This window comes from Nycticebus coucang, chromosome 12, assembly GCF_027406575.1.
Source record: "Nycticebus coucang isolate mNycCou1 chromosome 12, mNycCou1.pri, whole genome shotgun sequence".
Lineage (NCBI taxonomy): Eukaryota > Metazoa > Chordata > Mammalia > Primates > Lorisidae > Nycticebus > Nycticebus coucang.
Genome location: NC_069791.1, coordinates 44225564 through 44238616, shown reverse-complemented (window position 1 = coordinate 44238616; position 13053 = coordinate 44225564). Strand labels below are relative to the sequence as shown.

Genomic DNA, 13053 nt, shown 5'->3' with positions numbered 1-13053 from the left:
CTAAGTGCTCACCAATGGCTGAAGGATTTTAAAAAATGTGGCATATATACACAATGGAATATTATTCATCTTTAGAAAAAGTAAGAGATGCTGTCACAACAACAAGGATAAACACAGAGGACATTATGCTAAGTGAAATAAACCAGGCACAGAGAGACAAATACTGTATGAATTTACTCAGGTAGAATCTAAAAAATCAACCTTGTACATGAATTAGAGAGTAGAATGGTGATTACCAGAGTCTGGGGTGGAAATAGACGGGGAAAGAGGAGAAGTTGGCCAAAGGGTACAAAGTAGGAATATGTTCTTCTTATCTGACCTACTGCACAGATAGTGACTAAAGTTAATAATAATGTGTTGTGTATTTCAAAATAGCTAAGATTTTAAATGTTAATTTTACATGTTGCCACAAAAACATGCAAATATTTGAAGTGATGAATATGTAAATTAAGCTGTTTTGACAATAAATACATGTATTGAAACATCACATTAACAATTATTATTTGTCAATTAAATATAAAATAAAACTTAAAACTTGATTGATGGTGAAAAAATGTATACACAGCAGGCTGACAATTAAGATCGTGTACTTGCCAAAATGCATATAACGTTGGCAGCACTGTACGAACAACCAATTCCATGAGGTTTCAGAACCCTCGTATACAAGCGTCTCACAGCTGTGTTTATGTGGACGTGTGGTGGGGTCTTGCAGAGTGGCACCTATTATTGCTGTGTTTTTTGGTATGCTGTCACAAGAATGTAGGAGCTTGAATTAGAGCAATGAACAAATAGTAAATTTCTTGTTAAACTTGGTGAGAGTGGAAGCGAAATTGGGAACATGTTAGTCCAAGTTTAGAGGATGAAATGAAAAAAACAGCAGTGTACAAATGGATTAAAAGTTTTTCTAAGGGGAGAGAATGTGTCACTGATAAAGAGATGTCAGGGCTGCCAGTAATGAGCAAAACTGACGAAAACATTGCAAAGATTCCTGGAATTGTGCATCAAAATCATTGGCAGGCTGTGAAAAGCAGAACAGACGAGTAAACATCAATGGAGAAAGAGGAAAATTGTAATTGAAAATCTTGGCATGGGAAAGGTATGGCTCTTGCATCATGACAATGCACCAGCTCACATGTCATAGTCTGTGAGGAAGTTTTTAGCCAGTAAACAAATAATTGTATTGAAACATCCTCCCTACTCACCTGATCTGGCCCCCAGTGGCTTTTTTCTTTACTCAAAGATAAAAGAAATACTCAAAGGAAGACATTTTGATGACCTTCATGACAGCAAGGGTAACACCCCAACAGTTCTGGGAGCCATTCCAGAAAATGAGTTTTAAAATTGCTTTGAAGGATGGCCTAGGCACTGGCTTCCATGCATACCTTCAAAGGGGAGTCCTTCAAAGCTAACTACACTGATACCCAGCAATGAGATATGTAGCACATTTTCTAAGATGAGTTTGAGAACTTAATTGTCAGACCTTGTATAATCTTAGAACAGTAATGTCCAAAATAATAGCCAAAAAGGATTTCTCCAAAAGTTTAAGATGTGGTTGGAACCTTAGGGAAGTAAAATCTCTGTGGAGTGGGCAGCTGTGGGTATTTCTCAGACCTGTGGTCCCCAAACTGGACCTGAAGATTAAGTATTGTTAGAACGACTGAAAAGCTGATATCTTTTGGAAGAGTCAGTTTTACTCACCGAGTTTTGGGGAAAAATTGTTTATATATTCATATAAACATAGACATATTATAGCTTAATAATACATTGTAGACATTTTATGTACTTAATAACATATCCAAAATAGTCACCTGGCTATGACAGGCTTATATACCACAAATCCCCAAGTTCTTTCTCTTCCTCCTTTAGAAGTTCTTTTAAAACAATGTTTAAGAATCATCCTACTCCACCATTAAGTCCAAAGGAAGGGAAAGAATTGGTAGATAGCTACTAAAGTAGAGATAAAAGTTCTGAAACAAAAAAGTTAGTTCTATAGCAAAAGGAAACTGACCTACCTATGATGCTAGGGATCTTTCTGCTTCTTTTTATCTGATATATATGAGATCTCATAAACCCATTCCTAGCCTTAAAGTACACAAAGAAAAAAATCATATTTAAAATCAGAATTGTCCTCTTCCAACTTGAAAATGAAATGAAAAAAGCTTTTGAAAACTTTCTGTAATTGTGCAGGGGAAGCAGGAAAGAGCAAGAAAATGAGCAAGGAAAATGAGGAAAAGTAAATCACTTCTCTTTTGTGCCACAGAAAAAAACAGCACAAGCTTGGTTGTATCTGGCACCCAGTTTATAGCCCAGCAATCTACATCTATGAACTTAAGCCTTCATGGATGAGTGCATCAATTGGTCTTTGAATGAGTGGATAGCATTACTCAATTAACTTTGAGGCTAGCCCTTTCATGAAGTATAGTTAGCTGTGGCACATGGTATTTCAGTTCTAAAATGAGAATGTCAACTGCGAAACTAAATTTACAATTTCAGTTGTCTTTCTATCAGCCCCTTCCACAGTTACTACAAACTTGAATAATATGAATGCAGGAAGCATTTAAATAAAAAATGTGTGTTTTCTAGGTTTATTGGCAGGTCTTATCGCTTTAATTACTTTGAGCCTGTCAAAACATAGGTAGAAGCTCACAAGTAAGAAAATCTATGCCCTGAATGCCACATTATGGGTGGTTTCACCTCAGCCAGTGAAGGTAAATGTTTACACACTCATCATTTTTTCCCTAAACCAGAAAGCTTACTTGAGGGCAGAATTGCAAGGTAAAATTAGATAAAAGGAAGAGGAATCCTCCCAATACAACAGATTATGTAAATACTGACATATATATATATATATATATATAGCACATACACACACACACTCGCGCACACATACACACACCCCTCACATGTTTTATCACTGCTTTTAAGTAATTAGGACAGTATTAAATTTTGCCCATGCTGACACTTCTACAGTCAAACCATCAACCAAAAAGTTCTGGTAAGTGTTAAACTCTGTTTTAAACCTTTCTAGAAGGCTTATGTATTACCTGGGCTTAGGAAGCCATCTACCACTTCTCAGAAGGACTTTCAAATTCAAGAGTGTTAATGTTGACACTAACATATTTCTGGCCGATTTCCCAAGATCGAATATAAGACACAAGGACTATTATTATAATCACCAGTGGTCAAGTTGTCATCAATATTAACCAGACTTTGGGTTCCAGAAAGAGAGATGAATAAAAAAAGTGTGTGTGTGTGTGTGTGTTTGTATGCGTGTGTGTGTGTGTGAAGGGTATTAAGGAATATAGTTTTTACTTGATCAGCTGTCTGTCTTTTAGTGAAAAATAACATATCCGCTTGAATGTCAGACATTTTTTATTTGTATGTTTTCACCAGAGAATTTAGAAATTAAAGTAAGCATATCTTGAAAAATTATAATATTTGAGCTTTTGCTAGGTGCCAGTTGCTGTCTGAAGCCGCTTGCATGTAACAGTGTATTCGATCTTAGTAGCAACTGAGATAGGTACTACTAGATGCTTTTCATAGTTGAAGAAATTGAAAAGTTAAGTAACTTGCCAAAGTTGCCCAGTTCACACGCTAACTAGCAGGTGGAATCGGGAGTCACACATCACAGTCAGCAGGTAGAATTGGGAGTCACACCTCATAGTCTGATGTCAGGGCTCACCCTCTCAAATGCAAACTGTATCACTCTCTATTAGCAAATGAGCAATATGGTCTTTTTTACTCCCAATTCCAATTTGATACTGAACGTGAGGAGAAGCAGAAGGGACAGTAAGACTTGAAGCTTCTGAAACAATTCACATAGACCCAAGTCACCTATGAGATGCTCAGTTTCCAGGATCTCAAGCTGGCTCCCTGAGGGGTGGTTCTCCTGCAGAGTGTGTAGAGAGAAATTCAATTGTCTGTGCCCATGGGAAGATCATGGCCAGTCCTGGGAGACATTTGAGTAAGTGAGGAACTGCAGATATATTCTAGCAGACACAATTTCTTGCAGACTTAAGCAAAAATTTCTTGTAAGACTGAGACAGTCTCTAGAATAACACGTAGAAAGGTAAATACCTAGAACAATGATTAGGCATAGATATCATATAACCATATTGATAAAGAATTAGAATAAACACAAATTCTATGTTGCTACAATCTACTTTTACATTTGGAAGTTATGAAGCAGTCAGTATTGTTTCTACCCAACTATGGAAAAAGGTCTCAGAATTGTCTCCTGTGCATAAGTCAAACCAGGGCTACTTTTAAAATGTGAGGTGTGGTTACAGGTCTCAGTGAAAAAGCCTAATGCTGAAATAGGAAAACACTGTCAGTCCACAAGTAACAGACAAAAAGGCAATTGTTAAAGGTATGTAGTCTATCATTGTCATTTTCATCTAAATGAAAATAAACACAAATGGTGGAATGAGTGTATTTAAAGTAGATAAAGAAACCAGCCCAAAGCAGATTAATTAATTGGGAATCATAGGATTTTAGAGCTGGAAAGGGTCTTAGTGAGCAATTTCAACCTCTGCATCTTATATAAAACGAAGCTAAGGTCAGCAGGATTTGATCTTTGTGTGCAGATATTATCTTCAGCTCTGGGTGCAAGAAATCATCCTCAAGAAATCGTGAAGTGAGCATGGTGGGAGGATGGCGGTAGTACCCTGCAAACGCTGACTTTGGAGAAGCGGGCAGGTAAAGAGTAGCCCATGAAGGCAGCTGGTCAGGAGCAGGGGGCCACAGGGTGTGATGGCATGGGAGCCTGAGAAAGAAAGATTTTAGGAAAGAATAAGTGGGTGTGGTGAATGGTATTATCAAAAGAGGTCTAAAAAGATCAGAACTGGAAAATGCTCTTTAGATCTGCTAGTGATTGATGAGTGGCGGCCTTAGCTAACGCAGTTTCAATAGCACGGTTACCGAAGATTGCCATGTTTTAAGCAATGAATGGGAGGTTTTAAAAAATGTTACAACAGTAAGGGAAGAACCCACATTTGACAAATGTGAAAAAAAGAGAAGGATGAAGCAGTGACAAAGCATCGCTGAAGGAAAAACAGGAAAGAATGAGAGGAGTAAGCGAAACAACTGGGCGGAAGCCAGGGCCAAAGCTCAGGCTGAGGGGTCAGGTTTGACAGGAGGAGGGGGTGCCCAACCTGCTCTGCGGTGGTGAAGGTGGGAAAGGATAGATACGCACACAGCTAAGTTATAATTTTTGTGTTTAACTTTTTAAGCCACGTGCAGTATGTAAGGATTTAAAGAAAATGCTTTTTGTTTATTGCCTATGGTGAGTCTGGAATGAATGAATAATAAATGGCTCCGGCCTAGACCCTTCACTCACAAGGACTTGGACAAGCTATTTTTGGCTGTTCTTGGCTGTGCGTGCATTCCCTCACACTCCCATCCCTTTATCCTCCCCTCACTGAAACAGTTTCCTCATTCTCCAGATCCTTCCACCAGCTACAGAAATTAGGTTCTCACGCCATTAGGAAACACTAAAGAGATTAACAGGGAGGAGTTTAACTATCTATGATCTTGTGAAGGCTGGCAGTTTCTTAGCCTTGCCAACTGTCTATTTTCCTTGCCAGAGGCAAGAGCAAACAGCAAATAGAAGAAAAGGGTGGTAGCAGGAAAGAGCATGCTTGAGAAAATTAAAAGATGAGAGAGAGAGAAAGAATAGGAAAGATTACTGTTAAAATTAAACCAGAGAGCAGGTTAGCAATGAGAGGTTGGTCACAGAATTAAAAAGTGCTTATGTGTGTTTATTTAAGATTATGTGGATTACCTGTTATATTGGATTATCCAGTTTATTTCCAAATAGTTTCCCTGTACAAACACACCTACTAGATGTCTGTTTGAGTCCTTTCCTGAGAACCAAAAGCTCTGTATGCAAAGTCAATTAAAGTTCCTTGCTCCAGCAAGAGACCAAGGCAAAATGTTGCCCTGAAAAATCACCTTACCCTGACATTTTAGCAACATCGACCACAGCATTCTTTAATTATAAAATTTAAGACATATTTTTCCAGTTGGATATTAGATACATTTTTTACTTCTGCCATTTCACCCTTAATCTTAAAGGAATGCTAACCTTTCCTCTGATGGGGAATGAAAAAGCCTCTGAATCATTGATGTTAGCCAGAATTTGCTAATTTGAGATTCACCAGAGAGGCACTGGCAATAGCTGTCTAGCCTGAGGGCATGCACTCCTACTAAATTTTCAGGAGTCCTCAGATTTTAGAGGCGTTGGGCAATAAGGTAGCTCTGTTTCTGATAAAGATATATTCATTCAACAAGCTTTTATTAAGCACCCAACACATGCTTGACACTGGACTGTTTGCTGAGAATATCAAAGTGGATGAGAGATAAAATCAGCCCCTCGGGATCTCATATAGAAAGAAAAAAAAATTTTTTTTTTAATTTTCACAATCTGATTTTTTGAAAGTTTTCAATATCATTTTTTCAGAATCCTGAGGCCAATGCTATACCCATTGCCTGTGTGTTACCTGCAAAGATATTTTATCACAAATAAGCCAAAGGCACATTAAAGTTGGTTGGGCAAAATAAAAGTTCTAGATCAAGAGGAAGAGACTTCATCTAAAAAAAAAAAAATCAACAAATGGGGCGGCGCCTGTGGCTCAATGGAGTAGGACACCGGTCCCGTATGCTAGAAGTGGTGGGTTCAAACCCAGCCCTGGCCAAAAACTGCAAAAAAAAAAAAAAAATCAACAAATGAGAATATGAGAAATGCTAACTACGCAACTGTCCAATCACAAAAGGCGGTAAACAAAGAAGCTCACGCATGCACACACACTTTAACAACCACAACAAAAATCTTACCTGACTTGCCCACGCCTGCTTTCCCAAATATTGCCAGCTTGACCTCCGCACTTTTAGCCATGATGGGTGTGGTAGACGATTTACTTTTGTTAAAACTGAAACACTGAACAAATCTTTTTGGTTCCGGCCTTTGGGTTCACCATATCATTATAAATCTTGGAAGACTCCACAACCCTTAAAAAACAGAGTTGAGAATTCTTAACTGACCAGAAAATGAATTAATGTTTATTAAGCATCTATTATATATCATATACTTGGCACCATTCACTTTATTAACATTTCCTACTTTGATCTTTACCACGATCTTGTGAGAGGGGGTATAGTAATTTATTGTAAATAATGTAACTAATAAATTCTAGATTTGTGTTTAGATATGGTTGGTTCAAAATATGTGCATTTTCACATGTTAGCATTTTCAAAAGTACTTCCTTGAGAAATATTTTCATAAAGAACATTGATTCTTGGCAGCAATTGAAATAAATACTGGAAGGATGTCTTTACCACCTGTCTGCAAACATTAAATGTGAGATGTGATAGAGTCACTTTTGGATCTCTTTATTTCCCTTTGGTTTGAATAATATACATTCATATTACTCAACTCCACATCCATATTACTCAACTCCACAATTCAGTTTTGCATTTCAAGATTAAATTTTATGTCAAGTCACACTAGATCACATGATCAAGTCATATGACAGACTTGTTCCAGGAAACCCTTTATAATACCCAGATTGTATTGTAGATTTTGCTGGACACAATGCCCTAGCATACAAAAGATAAATGCTATACTCCAAATTTTGATTCCTTTCCTATGACAGCATCCAGTAAATTAAAGTATTGTGTGACCACTTGGTAATAAATATTATGTACAATGTAAGTATATTTGATATAGGTTGGTGCTACAGGAAAATGTTGCCTACATCCATGGCAATGTAAACTTAGAAAGTGCCTTGGGAATCAACCAAGGGAATCCTCTAGCCCTTGAAGAATCTCTCCTTAGGAGGAGAAAAACATCCTGTGCCTGACTTACCACTTCCAGGTATGAGAAGTAGGTTCATTACCTCTAAAAGCTGCTTCGTGTCTCCAATTAGGAGAAACTATTTTTCTTATATTGAGTTCTAATTTGTCTCCCTATGGTTTCTACTCATTTGTCTTGGTTTTCCCTCTATGAAATATCTCAAAACAATTCAACTTTTTCTTTAACCCTTCAAGAAATCTAGCATCTATTAGGGCCCTTTGTCCCATCCTAGGCTTCTACTTCCTAGGAAAAGGAGGACCACTGTGTTCATTTGCTTTTAACGGGTTCTACGTTCTTTTGTTTTTTTGACCCTTATCTTCCATTTTCACCATATGCATTGAAAAATCTCCTCCATACTTCAATCACTCAAAAAATTCAACATCCACTGCATTCTGTTTTGAGATATGACCTGACAAAATGATGCAGCGTAAGTTCTCTGAGATTTTCAATATCCCTTATCTGCACTCTGTGGTTTTACTATAGCATCACCACTCACACATTAAGGCTCCCATCTTCTACATAAACTAAAGACGCCCCCATTCTGAACTTCTTCAATCAATGGCTCCAACCTAAATACAGTAGAACCTCTATAAGGGACTGTAACAAACTGGTCAACATACAGAGGTGGCCAACATAAGGAACTGAGCCTCTTGTACTGATATGTACATGTTGGTGCACATCCAGTCTAAAAAATTAGGTCAACTTAAAGAGGCGGCATTATAGGGAGATGGTCATCTATGGAGGTTCTACTATACAAGACTTCGTTTTTTAAACCCAATCACATCAGTCTTCATAATTCATCCGCTTTTCCAGTCTATAAGGATATTTTTGAAACCTAAGTCTGTTATCTAAATATGTTAACTGCTTCTGCCAGACTTTTGTCATCTACAAATATTTAAAAACAACTTCTCAAGAGAAAGGGAAAAGTGAAAAACCTTCTGAAAAGTGTTTCTACAAAGACATTAACATGTAATTGTTTTTTCATTATATATTTAAGCCACCAACCTAAACCTAACAAATTTTGCATTTGCTGATTTTCAATGTGCCAGAGCTTTCTCTGAAGAAAAGGTCAACATTCACATTAGCTATTGTTTACTTCATCCCTCAAATGAAGAAACTTAGTAATCATTAATAGTACAAAAACCAGAAGCTGAAACATCTGCAATGCGTCCAGTCCCATACTTCTGGCTAAAGATAAAAGAATTTCTTTGCTTGTCATTTTATATGTATTCTTAAGAAAAGGCCCCTATGTTAAGGTTCAGTGCTTCATCACAGAAACATAATACATTGAGATACATTAACTACATATGTTCTAAATGAAAATAGATGCTAGCAAGCATTTTTTTTTAACACAGAACATGCAAGTGTCTGGATCTACTATAAATAATCATTTGCTATTTCTTGCAAAACTGTTCATACCCATGTTTGTAAAATCCAAGTAATTATCTGTCTGATTAATGTTTCATGAAAGTAGCCGTGAAATTTTTTTTTTTAAAAAACTAGCCAAATATTTTAGTAACCCCCCCCCCCAAAGGCCTCAGAGACACAGGAATTTCACAAAAGAAAAAGAAATTTATGGGTTATTTTTTTCCCATTTATAACCTAATAAAGATACAGCTGGTTATTGTCAACCTTTGTGATATGTTTAGAAAAATCACTTAAAGGAAGGCAGGAAACTGACACAAGTTCTTCAACATTTATTTCTCACATGAAGATGCAACAAGTTACATTTAACAAGATAGAAAACAAAGATAAATGTATAAATTGTTGTAATAAGTAAATTGTTGCCAAGTTTCTGATGTTCGATAAAATTCATAATCCAAGATATTCCATATCACGGATCTAAGAAAATTCATTTGTTCTAACTTATGCTGAAATATTCTGACTAGGTCTAAAAGTTGCCATTCACTTTTTGTGTGGACAATGCTTTATTACGACAAAAACTTCTCTTGTTCCTATCACTCCTAAAGGTAAAGTCACACCTACATATTTAGATAAAGGTATAGTGTTTTTTTCCCCAAAACATAAAAATAATTAAAGGAAATGTTCAGAAGAAGGAAAAAAAAAGAAAAAAGCTGGTCTCCAAATATGGAGGTATTATTATGAAAAGCATTTATTGATTCATTCTACACTTGTGCTAAGCCTAGAGAAAAAAAGTAGTTCCCTTTGAAGAGCTTACATTCTGTTAGACCTATGACATTTAGATCACTAATAACCTTATTTATTTACTTATTTAAAGAAAGGTTTAATTCCTAATATATCATTCCCAAGACTATATTTACCAAGGTTCATGCTTTCTACTTCCTCCTGGTGGGGGAGGGGTAAGCAAGCATCTTTGAAAGGTAATTGTGTTTCTAACTTCTGTTTTTATGCTCTCATCAAAATAAAGTGCAGCTGCTTAAGGGAAGCAAAGACCCTAGTTTGGTCGTGGGAATGAGAGTCTGTTTTCTCTTGGCAGTCCTTTCTGTGGCTCTGAAGTCAAGATTTTCTAGTCTCATTGCCAGGAATTCTCCTTCATCTTATCATAACGCAGCACCCAGTGCGCAGGGGGTAACTGTACAAGCCACTTGGCTGCAGCATTGCTCCGAAATCAACAGGTACCTTGCGATGATAAACAAGCCCACTGCGGACTGTAGGTCACTTGCTTTCAATCCTAGGGAGTAAAGGCAGCCTAAGTCAAAAGGGCGTTCTGGTCTCCGCTGAGAGAACGCTGTCAACCCCGGGCGCGGGTGTTTGCATCTCTCTCAGAGAACCCTAAAGCCGTCCTAGGAGGAGGACCCAGTGACCAAGAGGATTGACTCAGAGGCCAAGCGCTCAAGGGCTTAGGTAAGTCTGCAGAAAGTAGTCCCGAAAGAGCCACCTGGACACGTGTGTGACACTCACCTGTTCACTCTCCAGGCCGGGTGAGCCGCGGTCCCCTGCAAGTTCGGAATCGGTGCCCGGAGATCGGGAAGCCCTCCCACGCTGCGCAGCCCAGGCTGCGGGCTGCCTTTCCGAGCGGCTGGGCTGCGATCGCGTGTGGGAGCCGCAGGAGCTGCGAGTGTCGGTGGCCCGGCGGGGGTCTCCTCCCGGGCGCTCTCTCCGACTAGCGGTCGAGGGACTGCGGCAGGAGGCGAGCGCAGCCTGGCCCAGCCGCGGCGCCCGGCCGCCAGGCTGCTGCAGTGCGGCGCTTTGGCGCCCCCTACCGGGGCCCCGGGCGGGCTCCTCCCGCGCTGCTGCCTCCCGGGCTCTGAGCCGGTGCGCGAGACCCGCGCGGGCTCCCCTGTTTCATTGCTCAGTTCCAGGCCTCTCGGCTCACGCATGGGGGCAGCTTTCCTTGCTTAAGACCTTGCATGCGAAGCATCACTGCGTGGTATTTTCTGTGCCTTTCTTTGAATGTTCCTCGCCATATCCTTTTGAAGTGCGTTTAATTATCTCCGTGATACCCAAGAGGACACCAAAGAGGGTAAATAACTAGTCCAAGCCTAATAAATGGCTGGAATGGAATCCAGGCTGGATTAGGAGCAGAAGGATGCTAGGAAAAATATTAATATTGAATTCAATCGAAATTCGTATTTATGTTTTTGAGAACGTTCCAAAGGCCTCACATCCTCCTCACAAGATCAGCATGTATAAGATTTGCACTGGAGTCATATCCCACCAGCTCCGAACCTAACAGAGATAATTAGTGTGCGTACTGTGCTTGACTTTTCTTTCATATGCCTGCTCTCATTTGATATTTACTCTCTCCCCTGGGATAAGATCTGGTATTATAATTACCAGCCTTTCAGAGATCGGGAGGTGAGCTTCAGAGAGGTTCAATGCTTTCCCAAAGACTATGAAACCCTGAGCAAAAGAAGAGGCTATTTTTTTCTCCTTCCATATCTGGATTTTTCTACCGGGATACCAGGTGGCCTCCAGAAAACCAATGCAATATAGAGCAACAGGGGCCTAAGGCAAAGTGAATAGTCTGCAGAATGGCGCTGTTGGAAGGCAGGTAACGTGGAGGCAGTTTCCAGGGCGGGTGCTGACCTGGAAAGTTACTGCTGCCACAAGTCGTGGGTCAGGCCGAATGGATCTGTGGCAAAGGAGGAGTTGCCTAGGAGCAGGGGTTGTCTTGCTTATTCTTTGAGAGCTCAAACCTTGTTTATGAGTTTCCTCATCACTAATTTATCCTCTCTTCCATAGAGGTACATTACTGGATTACATAGATGCCCCATCCTGGATCCATCCTGTGGTTGGGTTGTATTTATTTATTTCTCAGTCTTCTGTGTTAAACCTTGAACTTCCAGAAGCCAGGAATGTGTGTTTGTGTACTCCCAGCATCTACCATAGACTTGGCATATAGTAGGTCTTAAATAATAATTATTGAATGAATGAAGACAAAAAACAAGTTGTGATGACATTTGAGTTTTTTACATGCTGAATTTGGGATAGACTACACAGGACGAAATTGAACAGATGGGTCTGAAGTTTAGGCAAGAGGCCTGGAAGAGAGATAGAGATTTCAGTGTGTCAGAATGCAGATCTTTGAAGCCTGGAATGTGAAAAGAATTGCCCAGGAAGATAATGTAAAATGTTATAGAATTCCAATGGCATGGAATTTTGTGGCATTAAAATGTTCAGGTTTCACCTGTTATTGTCTTTCCCCATTAAATCTTCTGTTCAGGGAAAGATTTAATTAAAATATCTATAATTCTACATATCTAAACAGATATACATATATTTATACATATATAAAGAGAGAGAAAAAGAGATGCTGTCAAAAAATTTTTGAAGACATTTTAAGAAAGGAAAAAAAACCTGTAATTGTAATATTCAAGTCGCATTTGACTTCCGTGATTACAAAAGACACAAGATATAATATACAAGAAAAATTTTATTGGTTTATATTGAGTATTACAATATTTTCTTTTCTTTTTTTTTTTTTTGAGACAGTCTCACTCTGTCGCCCTCGGTAGAGTGCTGTGGCATCACAGCTCATAGCAACCTCAAACGCTTGGGCTTAAGTGATTCTCTTGCCTCAGCCTCCCAAATAGCTGAGACTACAGATACCCGCCACAATACCCTGCTATTTTTTGTTGCAGTTGTCATTGTTGCTTAGCTGGTCCAGGTTGGGTTTCAACCTGCCAGCTCCAGTGTATGTGACCGGTGTCGTAACCACTATGCTAGGGACACCAAGCCAAGTATTATAATTTTAACACAGTGTTTTCTTTTCTTAA

General features: G+C 38.9%; 1 protein-coding gene across 1 annotated transcript in view; it reads right to left on the bottom strand.

The window, feature by feature from the left end:
- The window catches only part of RERG (RAS like estrogen regulated growth inhibitor), a 116492-nt gene extending 105434 nt beyond the window's left edge, over positions 1–11058 (bottom strand). The window contains exons 1-2 of the mRNA XM_053557167.1: positions 10736–11058; positions 6835–7008 (exon numbers count right to left, since the gene is read on the bottom strand). Coding sequence (XP_053413142.1) covers positions 6835–6895 — 61 coding nt within the window. The 5' untranslated portion in view covers positions 6896–7008; positions 10736–11058. The remainder of the gene's footprint in view (positions 1–6834; positions 7009–10735) is intronic.
- Between the last annotated feature and the right edge of the window lie 1995 nt (positions 11059–13053).